Source organism: Cryptomeria japonica, chromosome 3, assembly GCF_030272615.1.
Source record: "Cryptomeria japonica chromosome 3, Sugi_1.0, whole genome shotgun sequence".
Lineage (NCBI taxonomy): Eukaryota > Viridiplantae > Streptophyta > Pinopsida > Cupressales > Cupressaceae > Cryptomeria > Cryptomeria japonica.
This window is the reverse complement of record NC_081407.1, coordinates 921,909,642-921,934,138: the sequence shown is the minus strand read 5'-3', so window position 1 is coordinate 921,934,138 and position 24,497 is coordinate 921,909,642. Positions and strand designations below refer to the sequence as shown.

General features: G+C 34.4%; 1 protein-coding gene across 1 annotated transcript; it reads right to left on the bottom strand.

Annotated features, from left to right (window-relative positions):
* Window positions 1-1,229: 1,229 nt before the first annotated feature.
* On the bottom strand, window positions 1,230-11,119 carry LOC131040578 (glucan endo-1,3-beta-glucosidase, basic-like). Its single transcript, XM_059217810.1, has 5 exons — window positions 11,098-11,119; window positions 10,132-10,535; window positions 9,570-9,981; window positions 8,476-8,543; window positions 1,230-1,847 (listed from the first exon to the last, which is right to left on the bottom strand). The coding sequence occupies exons 1-5, from the start codon at window positions 11,117-11,119 to the stop codon at window positions 1,275-1,277; spliced, it is 1,479 nt and encodes a 492-aa protein (XP_059073793.1). The 3' UTR covers window positions 1,230-1,274.
* Window positions 11,120-24,497: the final 13,378 nt, after the last annotated feature.

The following is a 24,497-nucleotide window of genomic DNA, read 5'->3' as shown; positions in this document are numbered from 1 at the left end:
CTTGAAAGATTCCTCTGATTGGATTAATATTCCTCACCATTGTTCAATTCGGTAGTAACAATTACCTTCTATGCAACCAGGTAATCTTTTATTTTATACATTGCACTAGTCATTCTTCAATCATTCACACACGTATTAAGATTATGAGACTCCTTCCAAATGTAACCTCCGATAAAATACACTTCATCTTCAAGAAATGGCATAGCGATTATGACAACTCTCACAGGTGTATGGTTCACTATATTTAAATACATATCATTGTCAACAAGAACTGTATCACTAGACAATAATATTTCCCCATACTGACTCCATAGTTCTGAACTCGCCAAGCTCCTATAGATATAGGAAATGGCTCATTGCTTCATAATTGCGATGATGATAGTTATAAATTTCTTTCTAATCTATTCTTCTAATGCAATTTCAACAAAGCCTTGGCAAGGTTGTAAGGGCAACAAAAACACCTTCAACCTTTATTCTAGGTGTCCTTGCATACACAAATATTCACCTCTAGATCTCCATACATGGTTGGGAATGGGAAGAACGTAATGCCAATATTACATCTGTCACAAGTGCATGCTCAAAATTCTATCGCCTTTCATGCACAGTGGACTCCATAGATCTTTTACACGATCACATTGTCACCATTGTGAACATAAAACTCCTTTATCATTGGTAATTCCATCATTTTGTTGTGTACTAGGATTTGGTACTAGATTATAGACTAAATGCTTGATTAATTTATTGAATTGCGGTTACTCATTTTTACACAGGCATAAATATATAGTACAATGGAATTTAAGCAACGTGTTATGGTAACAATAACATCATCTATATCACATATTTAAATATAAAGACGCGTGTTATAAAGTAAAAAAATATGTGATCCCAATTGTATTATACTATATTGCAAATATGAGCATTCACACATTCTATTATAGATTATAGACTTTTTATTATAGGCTTTTATTATTTCCTAAGACATTTAATTATCTAATGCTTTTAATCCATATATCTTATCGAACGTTGTTGTTTTTCATTTCTTTCCATTAAAATACAAACAATTGTTTAAATGAAGCCAGCGATGCATGTTGGGAGAGATAAATACTGAGAAAAGTAAAGTGAGTCTACGTCAAGTTGGACTCATTATATGATGGAAAGAGCGATACACTTCACTTATTTAGGAGTGGTAATTTTTTACAACAGAGAAAGGCGTAGAAAGCCGAGCCTTGTGTTTTATTGGTGAGTGATAGGAAAGGACGTCCATACCGTCACACCTAGTAGGGAGTGAAGTTGACGGGGTAAACTGGATTTTTATTGGGATAGAAGAGGGCGAAATGGTGCTCGATCTCTGGTCCGGGCTTCAAATTCTCGTTGAACAAGGAGAAAACGTAGGTGTGGATGGGCTTTCCAGGTCTCCTGGGCGTTCCCTGGTTGGAGGAGACGTGCCTGATGAGGTTGTTATTGTAGACCCTGGCGTTGTCCATGGTGGCCGCCCGGGCCTCATGATCATGATCATCTCCCGCAGAGGGCCACCCACTCTCTGTAACGAGCAGGGGTAGGTCTGGATGTCCCGCTCTCTCACACGCGGCAATGAGAGCGTCCACCATGGCATCGAACAAGTTCCTGTATTCACGACCTTCGTCGTGGACCACCGGGGCAGAGGGCTTGAAGAGCGCATAGTCTAGGGATATGTGGGCCTTGTTGCCGGCATAGCTGAAATAAGGGTACACATTCGCCATGAATGGAGACCCGTTCTCAGCCAACAAGTTCAGCAGGGGGCGGAGCGTGCTCTTGAGATCGTTGCGGAACTTTCCCTGCGAAGGCGGATAAGAATTCCCCAGCACACACTACTACACAGAGGGGGGTTTTAAGACAATATTTGAGACAATTTTTGAGTGAATTGTCTTAATTTGAGACAAAACAAAACTTGTGAATCGTCTTTAATAATGTGTTTAAACGAGTGTCTTAAATTATTGTCTTTATAAAGACAATAAAAAGAACTAGTATTATTGTCTCTTGAGAGACAATTGTATTTTTGTATGTATAGAGACTATACCGATATAAAAAACATATGGTCTCTATAGAGACATATTAATCCCACTCATTGTCTTTTTTAAGACGATAAAAATATTCTCATTAAAGATAATACTACTTTTCTCTCTCTAGACATGATATAAAACAATGAATTTTAAAAAATAGCTCACTATTCAGATAAATCAATATTGTTTAATATAAACTACAATATCATTGATTAAATCATGTTAGGGCACAATGGAATTGAACCACCATCGTCCTGCTTGTAAAGCAGGCGCTCTTCCATTGAGCTAGTACCCTTTAAAGAATAATTTTACCCTTTAGAATCTTCAATCTGCTCAGAATTGTATGACAGCACTTTAGACACAAAAATGCCACTTTATTGGGTCTAAAACACACTTTGAAATCCTCTAGATACAACTATTGTAGCTACAACTTAAACAACAATCTCCACACCCTCTTCCATGAATACTTTATCTAACACACTAAATAGAATATCACACCTCTATATGGTGCTCTTACTTCTCAAACTTTACGTATTTGATGATCTCATACTCAAAGTCTGAAATGTCACTCCTATTGTTATCTAATTGGCAAGTCTAAAAAATAAATATTAGAAACATCAAATAAGAGTCATGCATTCTATTGTATCTAGAAAATTTTCCTCCACAAATTGACCAAAAGGGGATCCTTGTCTGAGCATTTTCATAGGTTGAAAGACCTGAGTGATCAATCACCCATCAACCATAAACCAAAAAGTAAAAGATGACACTAGAGGTTAGTTCTCTGATTCAATAGAATTGCATCATTTCACTTCTCACAAAAATTGGAATCTAAATTTAACCACAAAGAATTGGTGGCAGACATTTGATATAATTGTAGCTGATATCACAATAATCGCAAACCACTCTGCAAAGGATGATTTTACATATCCGTATACTAATATAGGGTTGGTTATCATAGTTCATACTAATAAAAAAATAGGCATATTCTGGTTGGGCCTTTCTACTTCCTTCCACTATACCCATGTGGATAACATCAGCAACATTTGTTGTTCTTACCGCATTTCTTGTTGGGCTATTGGAACGAGATGAGAACGACACTTTCACAGGACAACCTAGAAGGCAAATGGAAATTTCCCTCTAGTCAGTGCTTCTGTGATAATTTAAACTTTCTTTTCTCTATTGTAATGTTCATAGATTAAAAGCCAAAGAAAACCAACATAAAAAAATATTAGTTAAAATTAAGTGAACTATCAAGCATAAAGAATTCATAACGGTCCTTGTAATAGTAAGACAATCACTGCAAAATACCCAAGGTATCATGATCATTAGCTCTTGCCATCAAATTGCCTAAAGGAATTCTTTCTATTTGTGTCATCTTATTCGTAAGGTCTTTGGTTAGTCTTCTATTCACATAGATATTTATGTGGAGTCAATTAAAAAAGTATTTCATAATTTCTCATTGCCATCCACGTTTCAACTACCAGAGCTTGGTTTTGAAAGCTAGTAGTACTCGACAGATTACCTTAAAATGTTTTGAAAGGGTATAAACCTGTGAGTGAAAATGCTTATAATTGGCAATGTCTTTGTGGTAGACTCAGACTGAATAACGTTGCACATTTTTCACATTCCAATCACTCTCATTAAATGTCATTGCCATCTACTACTTGTCTAAATCTCATAGCATTACATTGAAGGAGACGCTATGCATTCTACTTACTACACAACTTCCCTGAGTACTACTATACATATCTTGAAATATGGCAGACCCAAATCCCTATATGATAAGAGAGAGGTCCACTTAACTAAAATAAATAGACATTAATAGGAGCTAGCTAAACAACAAATCAATAAAGCTCATATGCAATCCTTGAGTGGAATTCTTTAATATTAGATAGGGATTTTCATTGATGGGGATCAAGAGGCTTTTGTCCTCCAATCTCTAATAGAAAATGAACAAAATGTTTGATATATTTAAGGATTAAAATTGTAAAAAGTAGATGAATTCTTTAATCTCTGATTTAGGTTTAAATAAGCAATTGAATGCTCACTTTACCTCCAAAATATAAATTTAAATATTCTTTGCTCTTCAAGGAGATCTACAGATACATTCATGGCCAGAAGAACTTTAAGAAATAAAAATTAATTACATAATACCCAAAGCTCCCTATAATATGGACACGCATACTCTAGGACACACAAAATTATTACAAAGTCATTTCCATAAAAAGATACTCAAATACAATACTTAAGTACAATGCACCTAATGAAGAATATGAGAAAACCGTATGAAAAAAACTCCCCCTAAACAACTCTTTTATAGTTGCTTTGATTGAATCAGATTTGGTCTCTCCTTGATTCAGATTTTTTATTTGTACCTATTTTAATAGTTCTTATAGAGAATAAGCTCCACTAACAATTTGCAACTACTCATTTAAGTGCCCATGCTTCCCTTTTTAACCACATAAACATAACCGAATTTAAGCAAGCCAAAACAAAGCTCTTATAGCAGTATTCCTTACAAACCTTCATGCCAATGTCCTCCCATGTGGATTTATTTGCTCTGATACCAAAAATGGATGTAGAGAAGACCTTGAACATGCAAACAACTCTAACAAAATTAAATAAAAACACAATGAAACATGAACAAACAGTCAATCCATTTCATTATTTAACAAAACGGTTGCTAATAAACAAAATTGTGTTATAATCTTCCTCAGATTTGGCGTAGCTCACCCAAAAACCATTATATGTAACCACTACTACCAACCCACTAACAAAACCAATGATCCAGAAATAGGGTTATCGCATGAGGAAAAGGATAGTGATGATTACAGACTAAAATATGGATCAACCAAAAACAAAAGAAGAGATACCTTCCAGCAGGAGATAACTTAGAAATGTCAATATTGAGAAACATTGGTTACATTAAATAGATAAAAAAACTTCATGAAGGGAGATAATTTGAAATTTGTAGTGTGAAGAATATTTGACTCCAAATCAACTTCTGAAAAACTTAAGAAGACTTGTATGATCAAGACAACATGGAATATGGCATCATAGAATTTATTATTACTGTGAACAAGCTAAAATGAACATCAAATAATGGATAATGAATGAGAAGAAATTTAAAACGACAACAAAGAAAGAGGTGGTACTCATGATGAGCCACTGGAAAAAAAAAGTATAGTGCCCTCCCTACAGCTATGATCAAGTTGTAAGGGAAATCATCCACATTCAAATGGAATTAGTTTTCAACAAGACAAGGGTCAGAACATGTATCAAGTAAAACTTGATAGATTGAAAACCCAAAAAACTGTGGGTTTATACAAAAGGTTTCTTATGTTTGATGGTGCACTATGCTACCTCTAATGTATATATAATTTTTCCTATTTTTATAATTAACCTGCTTAACCAATAGACAAACCAATGATTGGTTTTCAATACATTGACTCAAATTTTTAATTACTTCATAAACACCTTAAGAAAATATAGCAGAAATAGATTTTAAATTTATTCCATTTACCATTCAGTTTGACTAGCCTCCTTTTATCTCAAAACTACAAAAAGGGCTACACTGTTTTAGATATATGAAAGAATAAAAAAATAAATTATTTCTTTTGAATTAGTGAATTAGATCTGCACATGAATGGGAATAGATCTAAAATACTTTGTGCATTAAAGCAACTTAAAAGCCTTCCATAAGACTGCAATATATTTTAAAAATTTCAAATTTAATACTTAAACTATAAGTCATTTATATGGATCTTACCTGGGTTTATTACAATCCGTAGAAAATGGATCTCATAGTACAGCACATGAACAATTCCATTCATCTGTTTGAACTTTGGACAAAAGTGGTCTGTAGAATGCCAATGTATAAGATAAAACAACATAAACTTCAATAGCACAACATGTTTTCCAAAATAAAATTAAAAAAAAAAATGAATTGGACTCAAACAATATAACTAATTGAAATTAAAGAATAATCAAGAAAAAAATTCTTAAATTGTGGTCAAAGAATGTAAACAACAAAAATTCCAAAGGTAATACCTTCGCAATTTCCCACAGTGAATGTCTTTCCTTGTCTTTTTACCATCTGGGCATATTTCCCATTTCTTGTAAATTATTCATTTTCATTGAAGCTTATTGTGCTCCACATTTTGTTCGAGAATTTGTAGGCTGCCAACTTGTTTCCTTCCATGCATGTTGAAATACACATTATTCAAATTGATTTGAAATAAATAAATATTAAAAAAAAGGGACATTAAATATAAAGGAATGAATTGAATATATTATTTATATTTGAACAAACAAAACACTGTTTTAGAAACATAAAAACAAAGCTTCGCAAATTAACTACAATGTGTCATAATGCAACTTACTCTAATGGCTAACCCATGTCCTCGGGTAGTTCTTCCTGGTACTCACTACCAATATATACATCTTTGTGCTCTGTAGGTTTATTTGCAGAAAAAAAATACACATTTTTTTATGTTATTTTGACATGTTGGACAATACCAATTGTAAATGTCCTTTGGTTTCACCTTTTGTTTCAAACAAATAATATGAAATGACTCTTCACACATCACATATCTAAGTGTTTATATCTATGAATTACATATTTTACATTTTAGTTTCATGGTGCCATCACCAACAAACCCTGGATGTTTTCCAAGTTTTTTTAAGCATCTTTTCCTCTTTTGAGTCCTCCATCTAAAGATGATTAAAAGAAAACCATTGCAAAGATGTTAAAATTTCCTTATGCCATATTAATTGAAATATATAGATAAGAGGAAAATACTCTTAAATAATAGTTGAAGGTGAATCTCAATGAAAGGGGTGCCAGTGTAAGATACAGGGAAAGACATAATAGGATAAAACTTAATGTAAATAAGACAAGATAATTAAAACATGTTTTACTAGTTCCACAAACCTAGAAATCTTACAGATAAAGTTAATTGGTTAAAATAATATGCATTGCTTCCGTATAGGCAAAGAAAATTACAAATAAAACTGTCTTATGCCCTCACTATTAGCCAATTCAAACAAGCGATTTTCTGTTGGTAAAATAAATCCTATGCAAACTACATAAGCATACATTATATGTACATAAACAAGGTTAGCATGCATTTATAATTTTATATAGAATAAATGACCACTACTACATCTACATTATTTGATGTAACTGAAAAATGACCCTTTATTTTGTATGATATCTGTCTTAGATCTATCTCTGTGATAATCCTTAAAACCTGAAAGGAAATGACCATAAGGAGATGATTCAAGTAAACATAATCTATTCTCGCTCCAGTATAATACCTTCATACATATTTTGAACAAGTAAAATGATGTAGATAGTTGTTTGACAAAAACCAAATAGTTCAAACAAAAGAGAACATACAAAAAAATATTAAGATTTAAAATACACACCTGTCTTAATGTTATAAATAGACTATTAGCAGATACCTAATCAGGTCAAAGCACTAGGCAACTCAAAATGAGATCCTTGTTCATATCTTGTTTAAATGGTTTGACGAGGTTTCACCTATTCTTCTCCTTGCTAAAATAGTATGAACAATTATTAAACTAACTAAGCTTCATAAAAATGGCCCTTTATTTTGTATGATATCTGTCTTAGATCTATCTCTGTGATAATCCATAAAACCTGAAAGGAAATGACCATAAGGAGATGATTCAAGTAAACATAATCTATTCTCGCTACAGTATAATACCTTCATACATATTTTGAACAAGTAAAATGATGTAGATAGTTTTTTGACAAAAACCAAATAGTTCAAACAAAAGAGAACATACAAATAAATTATTAAGATTTAAAATAGACACCTGTCTTAATGTTATAAATAGACTATTAGTAGATACCTAATCGGGTCAAAGCACCAGACAACTCAAAATGAGATCCTTGTTCATATCTTGTTTAAATGGTTTGACCAGGTTTCACCTATTCTTCTCCCTGCTAAAACAGTATGAACAATTATTAAACTAAGTAAGCTTCATAAAAATGCATGCTACAATTGGAATCTATAGTGATAATCCATATAAAATTATTATTACAATTAAACTTAAAACCAAAGTGCCTCGACATATTCATTTTTAGAATAAAAACTAGAGGCCACAAAACAAAACTTACAGCAGAATGTCAAAGAAATTATATGATTTTAAGGAAAAAAATGGTTCATAAGGAAAATACCTTGACTGATAAGAACAATATAATAATGGAAAACTTTTTTGCAGTCTTAAAAAACTCATACGCATGCATGGGATTTCAAATATAATTGGCATCCTTAGCCTTCAATCTTTGTGAAGATGAAACCCCACACCTTCTGCTAATGATGCTGAGCATATTACAATCTAGCTTGATGCACTTTGGCTAGACCTGAAAATACCAATGGAGTGTTTACCATGAGAGTAGAGAAACAATTTCATTGCAGTGCTCGTTTATTACATCCTCAACACGCTTGAGCATTCTCACAATGTGGCTCAGCACTGCGTTCATTTTCAAGATAAACAAAAAATAGATTTGTTGAAAGACTTTATAAACTTTCAAGCAAATACAATTGGCAAGTGTAAAGCCAAATTCCAAAATATTTTCTAGCATCCTCACTGGCTGTGCCAAAATGGGAGCGTTGGAACAGGGTATGGTCATCCATCAAAGCATAAACGAAGGGGGATTTTCGTCAGATGTACTTGTGACTACACTAATAGACATGTAAGCAAGAAGGGGGATTTTTGTCAGATCTACTTGTGACTACACTCATAGACATGTAAGCAAAATGTGGATGCATATACAAGGCATGCAAATTGTTTGACGGAATGTCTCAACGAAATGTGGTCTCATGGAATGCAATGATTGCAGGCATAAAAAGGATTTGTTGAAAAGGCTTTAGAAGCTTTCAAGCAAATGCAATTTGCATGTGTAAAGCCAATTTACTCCACCTTTGCCAGTGTAGTCCCTGCCTGTGCCAAACTAGGAGCTTTGGAATAGGGTATGGACATTCATCAAAACATAACAGAAGAGGACTTTTTGTCAAATAATATTGTGGGAAATGCTCTAGTGGACAACTATCACAACCCCATTTATTTAGACCTATGAAAATCAGTCTAACCAGAATCCCTCGTTAAGGTAAATTTGAAGACTATATACAAGTGCATAATGATGGAGTGATCAACCCATAGCACTCTTCCAATAATCAACCCGCAACACATCAGGACATCTCCTTAAATTTTCCTTTTCTATATCAAAAATGGCGACCCCAATATCCTAAGGAGAGATGGGTTTGATAGTTCCAAACTATATGGATAACATGCATCTCTTAAAAGATAAAGTATCGGGCGAAAAAATATTTAGTAGATCCAATCAGGGTTTTTTGTTGTATGGATTCAGAGATCCAAAGCTGGATAGAATGGAAAAATATTCTACATGCATCCCCCATCTGCTCATTCAATTCACTATTAAAATGCATGCATCTTAAAACACACACATTGAATTAAATTAGATGCAGCGAAAATTACCAAAGGGAGGAGGCAACGGGACAACATTCGAGCCAAAGGTAGAGATCCCAATACCACAATCCGAAAAGCGCCTCAGGCGATGAGCAGGAGGTGATCTGGCCACCGAAACACCAAACCCATGTTGCACAACCTGCAAGTAATTCCCAGCACCAAAACTGACAAAAGAAGAGTCCAAAAAACATCGCGAGTTAGGGTTTGCAAAATTAAAATTGGTATCTTGAGCACCATTCGACAAACCTAGAGGGATGGCATGGCCAAAACTCTTAAACCCATCTTTGCCAGGGAGTGCATTTGACAAACCTGGAGGGATGACATGGCCAAAATTCTTAACGCCCTCTTTGTCAGGGCGCTCTCCCCCGAGTGATCCAGAATCGCCATCACCTATCGGAGTAAGGGCAGAAGAATTTGCAATCTTGCAAAACATTTAGGTTTAAGATTCCATTATACTTTTATCTTAATTTTTAATTTAAGATAATTAAAATAATAATAGTTTGTGTTTAAGACGAAATATTAATTTCGTCTTTTAAAAACGTCTTAAATTGATCTCTTATGTAGTAGTGACAAATGAGGCGTGGGTGGTGGACACCCTTATATCCTTGTGCAGATTGGCGTTGCGGAGTGCGGTCTGAATGTTTCGCATTGCAGGGACGAGATATGAGACATATTTCTCGTTTCCGTAATGCAACACCTCGTTTCCCACTGAAATGTATTTGATGTTGGCCGCCGGGTAGAAGGTGCAAACGTTGTCCTTCACCCACCCGTTGGCTGCCGCCTGGTTGCCTGCTATCTTCTCAAGCTCCTCGTTCCTCACTCCCAGTATTACTTCTATGCCAGTGTTTTCCAGGGCTCTCAGAGCTTCGTGATGAGCCTCGAAAATTCTCACTTTTCCGATGTTGTGGCGCTTTAACAACTCTACCACCTCGCGCGGGCTGGGCAGATTCCCTAACATTCCATAACACACTCCAACTGCAGGGCATTCAAATCCAACGGTTCATTAAAAAATCACAATCACAATAAAAACATACGCGACTGCTCTTTCAATAACATTTTTAACAATAATTGCTCTATATACATACCTCTGGCCGCGATGATGTTCTTGAACCGCTTGCTTTAAATTCCAACAAACTGACTTCTTTCAAAAGCTAAATATGAAACCAGCAAAGGCTACGATTTTGGCTGTAAAATGCAATACTTGTGATTTAGTAGATGCAATACTCGTTAATGAAAATCACAAGGCACGGTTGGGTATTTATAGTTTGCAATTGAATCGGTCATTGCGGGACCCTGTCCTAGAAACCTTTTCGAAATAGACTTTGCCACCAAATGATAAGGAAAATGTAAACTCCTCAACCTTAATTTGAATTTGTTTGATGCCCCCTTATCGTAACAACACGACTACTTTCAATTTCATTTGTTTGATAACGCTGAGGCGTCTCTTTTAGCTTGCTCACGGTTCTACAAGGATAATGCCTATCTATTTTCGCTTAAGATTAAAAATAGATATGTATACTTTGAGCGTCGAACATACAGTCCACTTCATTATCCTGCATCGACCACACGAAACTATTTTACTCGATTCAAAATCTGAACTTCATCTCACCACAACCTCTACACATATAGATTTTATAGCCAAATTACAGATATAGATGATCTACTTGGACACAGCATCATGTTCGAGTTGCCGCGTACGGTGGAAGACTTGCAGGTAATTTGTATCTCGAGCTGTGTTTGCAACGTTGATATTGATAGCTTAGTTTGAATGCTGCGAAAGAGCAACGACTATTTATTGCAAACACTTCTTCTAGACTTCGTAATACAATGATAGATTTTGATGCAAACACCTAGGAGTGCCACTTGGCATTAACGCATCATTCCAAGTGGTTGAGGACATTTGGGAGGTTTCTTTTGAAAACGAAAATAAGGGCAAACAAATAAGCAATAATTAGATTAGTGTTAGAATTTTCAAGTTGAGAAATAGATGAATGTATTTTTTAAATGATAAGCTTACATTAGCGCGATGGTATAAAATTATAAATTATCATTTTATTATCTACAATCAAATTTTAGTATTAGACGTTTGGGGATGGAATTCTTAATAACAGAAAATTTGCATACTCGTGTCATTTCCCACTTAGTTTTTGGTCTTTCTTTAAGAAAATGCTTTGATACATTGACTAGAAACAAATAGCATATCTTTGTAGAAAAGTTCGACCTGTTCTCCTATCCCACCTACCTATTCGTTACATATATTCCCTTACCCTATTCACATGTTTAGGCATTTCGATACATCTTCCATGTTTATTACACCAATGCATTCTACAAAACCTTAGATATCATGAAAGTGGAGAACCGTTACACATCATATAGACAACCAAAAGAGTATAGTTTTGCATTGCATAGGGTTTATGTTCAAATTTGCAAATTTAAACTTGACTTAGAGCCATTAAATTTACCTCAAGCTATGTACAATTCTAATGTACGGTCTCAAGTATTGTAGAGATAGAGATGCACTAGTTCCGAAACATACATCAATTAGATCTTACAGTTGTTTGCAAAGGAAACCATTCTTTAGCCATAGAGCTAAGAGTTATCTACTTGCAACTACTTTTGTTAAAGCACGTGTTTCAACTATCAAAATTTATCATTCCCAACTATCATCTCTTAATCTAGTCTAATTTTTGTTTATGTGAATAAATTCTATTAGATTGGCCTAGATTATAGATGAGGCATGTTTGTTTCCTTTAAAAAATTTGTGAACTATAGGATCATGACTTCTTTCTATAGTTTTTCATAACAATGGGATCTACAAATCTACAATTTTTAAAATTTACATTCTATTTCATAATCTAAAATGTCTTTCCCACTTTTTTGTTTCATTTAACATATGGGTAACAAATACCATAAATCTATGTCATTTTTTAGTTTATCTTTTGAAGTGCTAAATTTAGCCATTTTTAACTAAAAGTTTTTTTTTAGAGCAAGTTGAAATGGTAAAAACATTTCCTACCCTAGTTTATGATGAATGATAACATAGAAAGATATAGATCTAACAATTTCTTGTGGGAATTAACACATGCATGAACTTGCACTGACATGTAAATCACATTAAAATAAATTTAACTAGCATTAAACATAGTGGATATACTATTAGTTTAAAAAAATCCTTTTTGGAAAACCTAGCCTTTAATTGGAATTGGTCATTAAAACATTCTTAGGTGCATGATATTATCTCATTTGTTGTATAACTTGCTAGAGCAAAAGCTAAATAACATTAAACTATGAACTATCTACTAGGATTCATGATGCCTATATGCTCACTTAACCACCTAAACTTCTCAACACTCAATATGGTTTATTAATTCATTTTTAAATTATCAAAAGTGACAATATTTTTAAGCATCACCTTCATATCCTCTACCATTGCACAAATAAAATGATAGTATGTACATTAACGTGCTTCATGAACGTTCCAATGAGATATAGTAAGGATTAATTCTTTCTTGGGATGTAGACAATGCGAAAAGTATACACACATACTTCACCATGTGTCAAAGATATCCATGGATGCATAAGGCATAGATAAAAAGGATATATAAATATGCATCAAAAGAGAAGGGTTGAGTAAAAGGAGAAGTATTTTTTTAAACAATCCATGTATAAGCAATTCTTTAAATTCTATGGTTAAGATTTTCATGAAATTGAAATCCTCTCCATTTTAATTCTCAACTATTTATGGACTTAATTGTAAGGTATCAAACTTTTAATTCTTTCCTTTATCATGATATCAAATACTCCAATTTAGAATGAAATCTCAAATTTTAATTTTTATAGTACTTGCTCTTTTGTCAAACAAATTTTTCACTTGTTGTTGCTTTTTTGTATTAATAAAATGAGCTCCCCTTCAAATTATATTTATTTCAACCATTTCATTTTACCTATAAGAAGAAACATCATCCGATTCCATGGATGGTTCGTGTACATATATATTTTTTAACAATAGCTTGTTATTAGGTAATATCACATCCATCCCATATACTAGCTCATATCATCATTTTCTTATTTATTTATTGGGCGTAACTTGGTCAGCCCAAAGTACTACCTCAATTTGGAGTCAAAAGTGTTCTTGTTCTTTCCCAATATTCTTTTGACAATATTCATTAAATTCTCAATTTTGATATGGCGGAGAGTGATAAAAGTCTATTTTATATTCAAGATAGAGATTAGTGAAATCCAAAGACTTGAAGCACATAACATCTTTTGTTTTAACCTTATAAGTGACTTCAAACTTGGTGATAATGTGATCTCGAAAAAACTTCAATTAAAAGTTTTCATAATGTGTACCTTAACTGCTAAGCCAATTTTCGTAATCAAATATTTTTGTCCTTAAATATATTTATATGATTTTAAAAAAAAATGAAAGTCTACATAAGTATCTTGGTATTCCACTCTTTGTCCTTTTCATTTTCAGATAATATAATTTACTTGCCTTATTTCCTCAAACTCTAGCAAGTTATTCATATTTCAACTTCGACAAGTATTAACTGTACTGCGAGTGATCTTTCTCATGCCTAAAGGTGTAAGTCATTACACCCATAGTGTTCTTGCATTACAAAACTCATTTTCATGTACACTTCCTAGTCTACTTTGACTCTTCTTTCCAAAATCCTTTTTGTTCTTTCTCTCCTTCCCTTATATTTTTCCCTTTATCTTTCTAAACTATATGAGGAAAGATAGGAGATAGATCATATGACTTATGGTAGTTTTTACCTTAGCCTCATTGACATATCCTTCTATAGGAACCCTTCCATTTGAAGCACATATCCAAGACACTAATCCATATGTGTGTAGTTTTCTCTTGTAAAGCAAACCTGACTGGTTTTATGGTTTTCCTTTAAAGAAAAGATTTGTTTCCTTTAACAAATTGTAGCTATCTAATCATAAATTAATATTTTAAATTCATACAACGCACCATTCGCTACTTCCATTTCTATGTATCATGACATAACACTAATTTCAAGGGAATAAGTACCAAAATGTCCATGTATTTATTTTCTTGGTGGTTCCTATTTGTACTCTTTCGTAGGGACCGATTATCTCAATTCTTAATTTAGTCATTTCCTACCCCACTTCAGATCCATAATTGTGATTCAAATGATCTTGATCACATATAGAGTAAGGGAAAATGGCTCATTTTCTTATTTCCATATTAATGACGAATCAGTACTCAATATTTCTTACAATTTTAAACTATACAGTTTTATTATTTTCTAAGAGATTTGTTTATTTTAATGCTTTTAATCATTGTGCATTATTAATATTTTTAAGATAATGTCCCTTTTATATTCCTTTCCTATAAAATACAAATAATTCTTGAAAATCAAAACTAATATTCATCCATACATGTTGAGAGAGATAAAAATTAAGAATAGTAACGAAACTATATATCAAGTCCATCTCATTAGTCTAAGGATCCATACACTTCACTTATTTAGGAGTGATAATTATTTACAAGAGAGAGAGATGTAGAAATTCAGGCATTATTCATTATTAGTGAGTGATACATAATAAAGGAAGGAAGTCCCACCTAATAGAAAGTGAAGTTGATGGGGCAGATTACGTTTTTATTGTGATGGAAGAGAAAATTACTTTATTTGAATCTCTTCTTTTAATATCTATTACAGATGTATCTTTTTTTATTTTAGATGATTTGAAGATATCTAGATTCCTTGCATATTAGACCTATGATTTACTAACTATCCACATTATAAGGATTAAACTATTAGAATACTTACACAGAAAAATATCTAGGTCATTTTACATTAAAGGTAAGATTGCTAAAAAATTAGATAACTAGAATTAACAATTTTTATGCTTGGCTGGTGTAGTGTCCTAGATTGTAACTCCTTTTTGATTGAATGCCTTATTGTGCTTTCTCCTAGCTCTTATCCAAGCATATTTTTTGGAATTTGTACTACAAAATTGTCATCATGTGATCGCATGGTGATCTGGGTAGACAAGGGTCCTAGGCGGCCTTGTCCTAGTGGTTAAGGTTGTTAGGCACCCTTGTCCCTCTCACAGGGGTGCATTTTTAAATATGTCGTTTCTCGGTTCCCATCGGTTGATCCCCAATCCTGATACCTTAATATAATAGTTGGAGGTTGGCCTGATTTACGTAGTACCTTGACAACACTCTTTAGGATCATCCTTTCAATTTATTTTCAAAATCAACATCCACAACATTCTACATACATCATAAGAATCCATCAAGCAACATTTCATCTCACCATATACTTCAATATATGAGAATTATGGACTAGCAAATTGCAACAATCTTCATGCAACAAATATTTTCATGATTAATTCCTTTATGTATTGTCATGTCATGTTATTACATCAGTACTTGTGAATATATTGAAAGAGCATTGCATCATCACCATTATCAACTACATCAAGCTTGAGCTTAATAACATTCAACCTTTTAATTTAAAATATTTTCTTTTGAATTTGTCTATTTCATTCAAAGGTTAATTCCAACCTAGGGTTTGACTTAGGAAATCATCCATAAAAACAAAATTTCACACTCTTGTGTTTGCGGGTGAGACGATTCACAGACAATAGTTATACATTAAAGCTATGAGATTTCCACAATCCATTTTGCATTTCTAGTGTATTTTTTTCTGGATTCGATTGTGTGTATATTTTTCCATCAACGTTTCGAATCACACTCCGTGATTCATCATCAGGATGAAAAGAATTCCCAAGACATGAAAGATGTTGAGTTGCAGATTTGAGGCAAAATATAAAGGGGAGAGGGGTGGGGGAAGGCACGAGAAACAAGGAGAGAGGAAAGAAAAAAGGAAAAGACCACCTGAAGGATGGGAGACCTAAAAAACTCCAAGGAATAAACCACCCACAAAAAAGAAAAAAGGAAAGCCCAGCACCATATTCAAAACCACTAAAAAACAAAAAAGAAGAAAAGAATATGGGATAAAAATAAAAAACTAAAAGAATAAATAAATGATTATAAATACATAACGGAATAAACACAAAGGCAAAGACCAAAAGACAAAAACCAGAAACAAATAAGAAAAGAGAAAATTACAAATCCAAAAGAATGAGCATATAAAAATAAACACAAGTGGAGGTCTAAAAGCAAAAATACACTAGAAAATAAACAAATAGGAAAATAGACCAAAGGGGGAGAGGGAGACGCACAAATGAAGAAGAAAGAGGGGGAGAAGTCAGGGAGGGGGGCGGGGATGACGCTGGAGGGCAAGAAGATGACGCTGGAGGGCAAGAAGAAGAGGGTGCCACGAGATGCTAAGGTTTAACCCATCATCTCGATTAAGATTGGATGGGTGCTGAATGATAGCAATGGCCTCTTTAACTTTCCTCTTGAAAAAGTTGTTCTCCCTACACAATACCTGAGTGTCCTCCAAATAGATATGATGCTTGGTAGTTGATGAATGCTCAGCTAAGGTTGATTTGAGGGCACGTTCATGCTTAATGTCAGCACTATGCTCTTTTATTCAAGTCATGAACGAACGACCTGTTTCTCCAATGTATGGAGTTCCATAGGAGCATACAATCTTGTATACACCTGACTCTGAAAAGGCATCCCTAGTGTCCTTAAGCGGTGGGGCATGCCTCTTGATGGTGGAAACAGGTTTGAAGACACAACGGAGACCTTTTTTCCCCAGGATTTTTGAGATTCTATGAGAAATGCCTTCAACATAAGGGAGAGAGACATACGGGGCCTGAGATGGAGAGGGCACGGGATTCGAGATGGAAAGGAAATGAGATTTGGCTTGGAGGAAGGCCCTAGTGATCTGCTTGTTCGAGTAGCCATTCCAAAGGAAGACTTGACGAAGATGGGAGAGCTCTTGGTCTAAGTTATCCTTATCACAAATCCGATGGGCTCTTAAAGCCAAGGTTTTGAGGATCCCAACTTTCTGGCTATGGTGGTGATGAGAAGACGAATGAAGATATAAGTCAGTGTGGGTAGTTTTGCGAAACACCTGACGACCAAGGGATCTGTCAGGCTTTTCACAAATTAAGACATCGAGAAAGGATAAAAGGTTGTTGGATTCAAGTTCTTTGGTGAAGGTAATAGACGGAGAGATGTTGTTGAGGTGAGTATGAAATTCCTCTAACATGTCCAAGCCGTGGGGCCAATATACATTGGTGTCATCCATATATCGTTTCCACCATTTTGGCTTGAGGGGGAAAGAATGTAAGGCCACCTCTTCAAAATGTTCCATGAATATGTTAGCAACGACCGGCGAGAGAGGGGAGCCAACATTCCTTTGAGACCCATTGTCGATACCATTGGGTCTCCGACTTACAAGTTAGCCGCTTTTCTTGCCAAATTAATCTCTCCGCTTGTTGGTAACTCCAACTCCTTCATCAAAGATTCCAACCAATTTGTCCAGTTTATCAAGGACACTAAGTTGGACCCTCAAGACACTCTTGTGAGCTTTGATGTGGTGTCCCTCTTCACCAAGGTCCCTATTCTAGACTCCATAGAGATTGTCAAGCTTAAGGTCAATGAGGAAATCGCCTCTTTGGTGGAACTTTGCTTAAGGTCAACCTTCTTCGCCTTCCAAGGCATTATCTATGAACAGGTTGATGGAGTAGCCATGGGCTCCCCTCTCTCGCCGGTCATTGCTAACATATTCATGGAACATTTTGAAGAGGTGGCCTTACATTCTTTCCCCCTCAAGCCAAAATGGTGGAAACGATATATGGATGACACCAATGTATGTTGGCCCCATGGCTTGGACATGTTAGAGGAATTTCATACTCACCTCAACAACATCTCTCCGTCTATTACCTTCACCAAATAATTTGAATCCAACAACCTTTTATCCTTTCTCGATGTCTTAATTTGTAAAAAGCCTGACGGATCCCTTGGTCGTCAGGTGTTTCGCAAAACTACCCACACTGACTTATATCTTCATTCGTCTTCTCATCACCACCATAGCCAGAAAGTTGGGATCCTCAAAACCTTGGCTTTAAGAGCCCATCGGATTTGTGATAAGGATAACTTAGACCAAGAGCTCTCCCATCTTCGTCAAGTCTTCCTTTGGAATGGCTACTCGAACAAGCAGATCACTAGGGCCTTCCTCCAAGCCAAATCTCATTTCCTTTCCATCTCGAATCTCGTGCCCTCTCCATCTCAGGCCCCGTATGTCTCTCTCCCTTATGTTGAAGGCATTTCTCACAAAATCTCAAAAATCCTGGGGAAAAAAGGTCTCCGTTGTGCCTTCAAACCTGTTTCCACCATCAAGAGGCATGCCCCATCGCTTAAGGACACTAGGGATGCCTTTTCAGAGTCAGGTGTATACAAGATTGTATGCTCCTGTGGAACTCCATACATTGGAGAAACAGGTCGTTCGTTCATGACTCGAATAAAAGAGCATAGTGCCGACATTAAGCATGAACGTGCCCTCAAATCAGCCTTAGCTGAGAATTCATCAACTACCAAGCATCATATCTGTTTGGAGGACACTCAGGTATTGTGTAGGGAGAACAACTTTTTCAAGAGGAAAGTTAAAGAGGCCATTGCTATCATTCAGCACCCATCCAATCTTAATCGAGACGATGGGTTAAACCTTAGCATCTCGTGGCACCCTCTTCTTCTTGCCCTCCAGCGTCATCCCCGCCCCCCTCCCTGACTTCTCCCCCTCTTTCTTCTTCATTTGTGTGTCTCCCTCTCCCCCTTTGGTCTATTTTCCTATTTGTTTATTTTCTAGTGTATTTTTGCTTTTAGACCTCCACTTGTGTTTATTTTTATATGCTCATTCTTTTGGATTTGTAATTTTCTCTTTTCTTATTTGTTTTTGGTTTTTGTCTTTTGGTCTTTGCCTTTGTGTTTATTCCATTATGTATTTATAATCATTTATTTATTCTTTTAGTTTTTAATTTTTATCCCATATTCTTTTCTTCTTTTTTGTTTTTTAGTGGTTTTGAATATGGTGTTGGGCTTTCCTTTTTTCTTTTTTGTGGGTGGTTTATTCCTTGGAGTTTTTTAGGTCTCCCATCCTTCAGGTGGTTTTTTCCTTTTTTCTTTCCTCTCTCCTTGTTTCTCGTGCCTTCCCCCACCCCTCTCCCCTTTATATTTTGCCTCAAATCTGCAACTCAACATCTTTCATGTCTTGGGAATTCTTTTCATCCTGATGATGAATCACGGAGTGTGATTCGAAACGTTGATGGAAAAATATACACACAATCGAATCCAGAAAAAAATACACTAGAAACAGTTATACATCCGAGAAGAGTAGACCAAGGCACATAGTACAAGATTTTTTCAAAAGTTAAAATAATATGCATAAAAATGAAAAGATATTTTGATATTCAGCAAATTAATAGCAAGTTGTCGGTGAGTTTTGAGCACAAGACTAATATTTATGATAGTTACAGGCCATGACAAGCACCTTATCCATTAGGTACTTGAATTCATAAGACATAAAATGAAAATATAACAATATTTTATCTAATACCATGAGATCTTAAGAAACCGTTGCCTTATAATGTTTCTCATATGCATATCCCAGCCCAAACTACTTATCTGAATCCCTGCATAAGCCCTACCACTCTTCAATTCCACTCAGGCATTTAATTGACCCCTTAGATAAAATCATGAACCAAAAATACATATACCACAAAAGTGCAAAGAATGAGAAAACCGTTGATTCTACTCATTCAAAAACATGATAGAATCACACACTGGAGAAATGGGTTTGGAACATGTTTTTATTTACTTAATCTGCTGCCTTCTATTACAAAACATTTTACATATAACTCCTTCAAGAACCTCCATACAATATGACCCTAGACTCACTCTGTTTTCTATGTCAACGACTTTTACAACTTGCTCCTTTCACCTAGACTCACTATAAATGACTAAGAAACTGGAACAAAATTTTGCACCAAGATTTCTGGACCCCGTCTCATGGCCTTGAATTCTGTTTTATAGAAAGAAGTGAGCAAACAAGCTTTGGGCCAGAGGAAAACCTGTCACAAGCCTATAAGACTGCTTTTGATTCTAATGAGGTTCACCTTACGTGAACAATTTTTTTCTGATTTTATTGTTCCTTGGCTACAAAACTTCAGCTTCAGAATCCCTTCTTGGACACTGAGTCATTATCTTTTGAATTATTCTCAAAGATAGTTCCTTGATTTATGCATCCTCTGATCTTGTTGACATGACCTTGATCATTCCATTTCCAACTTAGAAAGCATCCTTATCACTTTATGCCTCTGAAAATCTTAGCTTCTCGTTGCGGTGGCAATGAAAATTGCTAACATGGTTCCCTTGGAACTGCCAATTTTGCTTGTTAATGCAACTCGACCCCAAAAAACAATGTTTTGAATAGGTCTTTTGAAAATCAGTCAGCATCCATGTGTCTCTACTTGTCTTCCTTTATCCCATGTCGAACACCTTAGTTCTTTCTACCTTTATTTTCCCACGCAAGTGATAAGCAAGCAGACTGATTCACCCTTTTGAAATACGTTCCGACTTTATTTCGTAGATCTTATCCAACCTGACGCATCATATGGTCACCATCGATCAATTGGACATTGACCTTCTAATGTGGCAAGTGGGTTCATCGAAGACCTGACTAAGTATCACCAAATTACCTTCCAAATCAACTCTTTCAGTGGTCCCACTATCGGACTTACTCGGTGTGCTTGGGACACGTGGCATCATCTCATGATGTCGTGATCCTTAACTTCCCTACATTTTCCTTCGTGAGACTACAAGGGCCATCAGATATGTTCTCTCTTTACGTGTCTGCCAAAATGACTGCCTTACATTTACCACTAACCTTCGAGCACCTTTCTGCCCGAGTTAAAACATCACCGTCCACTTGATGCACGCACAAATTTATGGAACTTTTAGTATCCTGATAATTAATCATAGAGACGTCGGCCAAAATATTAAGGCCGGACTTAGGAAAATTTATCAACGCCTGCTAAAAATATCAAAGGGGCCTGACCATAGGAAAACAACGCAGACTTAAGAAAAAAATTTGAGGCCGACAAAAGAAATAACACCTAGGAAAGGAAACATGGTGCCTTCAATGATGAAAATGACCCTCACTTTTAAGTGAAAAAGGTAATGAAAAAATATAACAAGCTTTGGGTTTTGAATAAAAGACTTACCTGGATATACATAAACCTCAAACCCTAAACCCTACAGGCAAGAACAAAGAGCGTCATTAATTCCAAGTGACTAATATTTTGATATGGACACTAAATTTTTGCATATTCATTTTCAGGACTATTAGGTGTATTGATAGAAACATTTAAAGATTATTTTTACTTGAAAAAAAGTTATTAAGTGCGGTTTAAAAATAAAGATCTTGTTCATATAATTTAGAAAGGATAATCATGTGTTTTTCCATTCATAATTTTATGTATAAGTATAGTTCTTATGATTATAATTATTATGACTGTGATAAGGTTAAATGAAAATATACCTACTATAGTCAAGTATTCCATCTTGTTAATGGTTGAAATCGTTTAACATATATTATACATCTCTTAAAAAGGGATATATATCTCCCCAATATTTAAATAATCAAGCCTTCATGGACTAAAACAACTCAAAATTATATATTTTTTGTTGCAATCCAAATATTTTTTTAGTTATCTCTATAGATATTTTAAGTTTTATTTATCAACCTAATTTTACTCTTAACAATTTTATGTACAGAAAACTTGTTTAACATTCAAATTTTAATGTTGTTTAATTCAATACATTTATTAATATACCATCTCAAAATAATATTTGGCTATTGATCTTTGGCAATCTCCAAGAGCATTTAGATTAATAATCTATTCTAATTAAATTTAAATTATTTCTGAGTTACTAAATTAAAATGATTAGATTATTAAAAAAATTAAATATGAAAGGGTTAAAAAAGAGAATCCAAATTCTAAATTTTCTTGGACACGTGTAGATTTATAAAATGTTCTAATCAACTTTGAACTTCTAACAATATGACTCATCATCATGTAGTCACTTTATTGTTGAAATATAAACCTTGAGGGAATTTTACAAATTAAATCCTTGTAAAATAACATCCTTTTTCATAAGGCCTCCATTACCATGTATAGATTCAAGCATCCAAATATGAAATATTACTAACATTTAATAAATTTTTAAACATTCATAATTAAATTACAAATGAAAAGATTAATTTAAATCTTCGATACTCAAAATTATAACAAAATTTGCTCATGGACCTAATAATTTTTTGTCATCTATTACATCTCTATTGTAATCCTATTCTACTCTATATCTACTTATATTCTAATGTCATTCTTTTTGTTCAAAATTTGGGATATTTATAACACTATTGTAAAAACTGACTTAATCACAACATTTATTATTATTTTATTGGCAAATGTTAGAATATGAAAGTGCGTAGGTAGTTATATTGCATTATCGTGTCAGTTAGAAAATGGTTATGTGCTAAGATGTTAACCAGTTGTGTTGATTAAAACAACCAAATATTCCTATTTAAAGTCGTCTGAATATGCATGTATAAGTGATCATTGAATAATCATAAAAAAATTCCCCTCATATCATATCAGAGCATCAAATAATAATGTAACATTTATTTTTTAGTATATGCACAAATGGCATTGGGCTTTGTAGAGATGCCATGATAAAAAGTATTAAAGTCATGATTGGAGAAGTATGACATATAGATATCCACTTGTTGAGCAGGTGAGGCATAATAAATTATAGAATTAGTTAATGTGAAGTTTATGTTACTTCACATATATGAATGTTCAAGGATGTTACATACTTGATTGATCATGCCATCCATGTATTGTTAGGTGTGTAAAATTGATATTGATATTCTTTTGAGCTATGGCATGAAAATATTATGTATAGGGTATGTATGGACAGAGACTCAATGATGTGACTAAAATATGGTTGGTGAATAGAGGTTGAGGCACCCAGAAGTAGTTGTCTATGATATAAAATAATATATCTAGTTTAGTGAATTTTTTGTTGGATTGTATGGCCATCGATGTTTGAACTTAATGAAAGCCCTAGGGGGATTAAGGTGTCACAACATTTGAGTCATTGCATTTATTTTTTGAATAATATAGGATGGAAATATTGTTATATCCCGAGTTTCTAAGTTTAACAGGTATCCTTATAACTTCGTGGGTCCTATATGATAGGATAATCCCACATGCATAGTGAGGAGGTCATGATAGAGTGCTACTTGTCAACTAGGCACTTCATGGGACACTTGTAGCTTGTGCCTACTACTCGGAAGTCAGCCATAGTACCAAATGTTACTTGGGCACTCATTTGAAGAAATAAGTTTTTGAAAACATCTTGGAGAAGCACGAGATGGTAATATGTGTCAAGGCACTTTTGAGTTAACCATAGCTTCATCCCTATTTTGTAGCAAGTTGCCAACCACTTCCAAGAGTCAATTTTGGAAGTTTCTATTGTAAGTTGAGTTCTGCATGGATGCAACTTTTAATTTTGTGTTGTGTCTACATCAAATGGTATTCCTTTAAAGGTGTAGTTATATTTGCACAGTGTCCCTTGCATGTGGCATATTCATGATTGGGTGTTGTATTTAGAAGTTGCTTCTATGTGCACTCAAAGAACTATGAACATGTGTTTCTAGAGGAAAAGCTGGCGAGAGCAGTTCATTTTATAGCATTTGTGATGCTATATTATTGAGCTAAAATGCCAATCTCCATAGTTTTCAACAACATATGTTTTGTAACTATACACGTGTTGTTGAAAACTACAAGTGCTCTCTAGTTTTCTAGGTGTAGGATCTTTTACCCAAAATGGTTTTCCCCACGTAAATTCAATCTTTTGTTCTTCTATTTCATCCTTGGTTTTTTGATTTTATAATGTTGAATCTATTCATGCATGCT

What these genes read in the sequence shown, in the direction of transcription:
- LOC131040578 (XM_059217810.1), bottom strand. Translation starts at nt 11,119, where the DNA reads ATGCAGGATAATGAAGTGGACT. An exon ending in GCAGGATAATGAAGTGGACT is followed by an intron (nt 10,536 to 11,097) that starts GTATGTTCGACG and finishes AATGCCCTGCAG; the next exon opens with TTGGAGTGTGTTATGGAATG. An exon ending in ACGAGCACTGCAATGAAATT is followed by an intron (nt 1,848 to 8,475) that starts GTTTCTCTACTC and finishes TCTGTGTAGTAG; the next exon opens with TGTGTGCTGGGGAATTCTTA.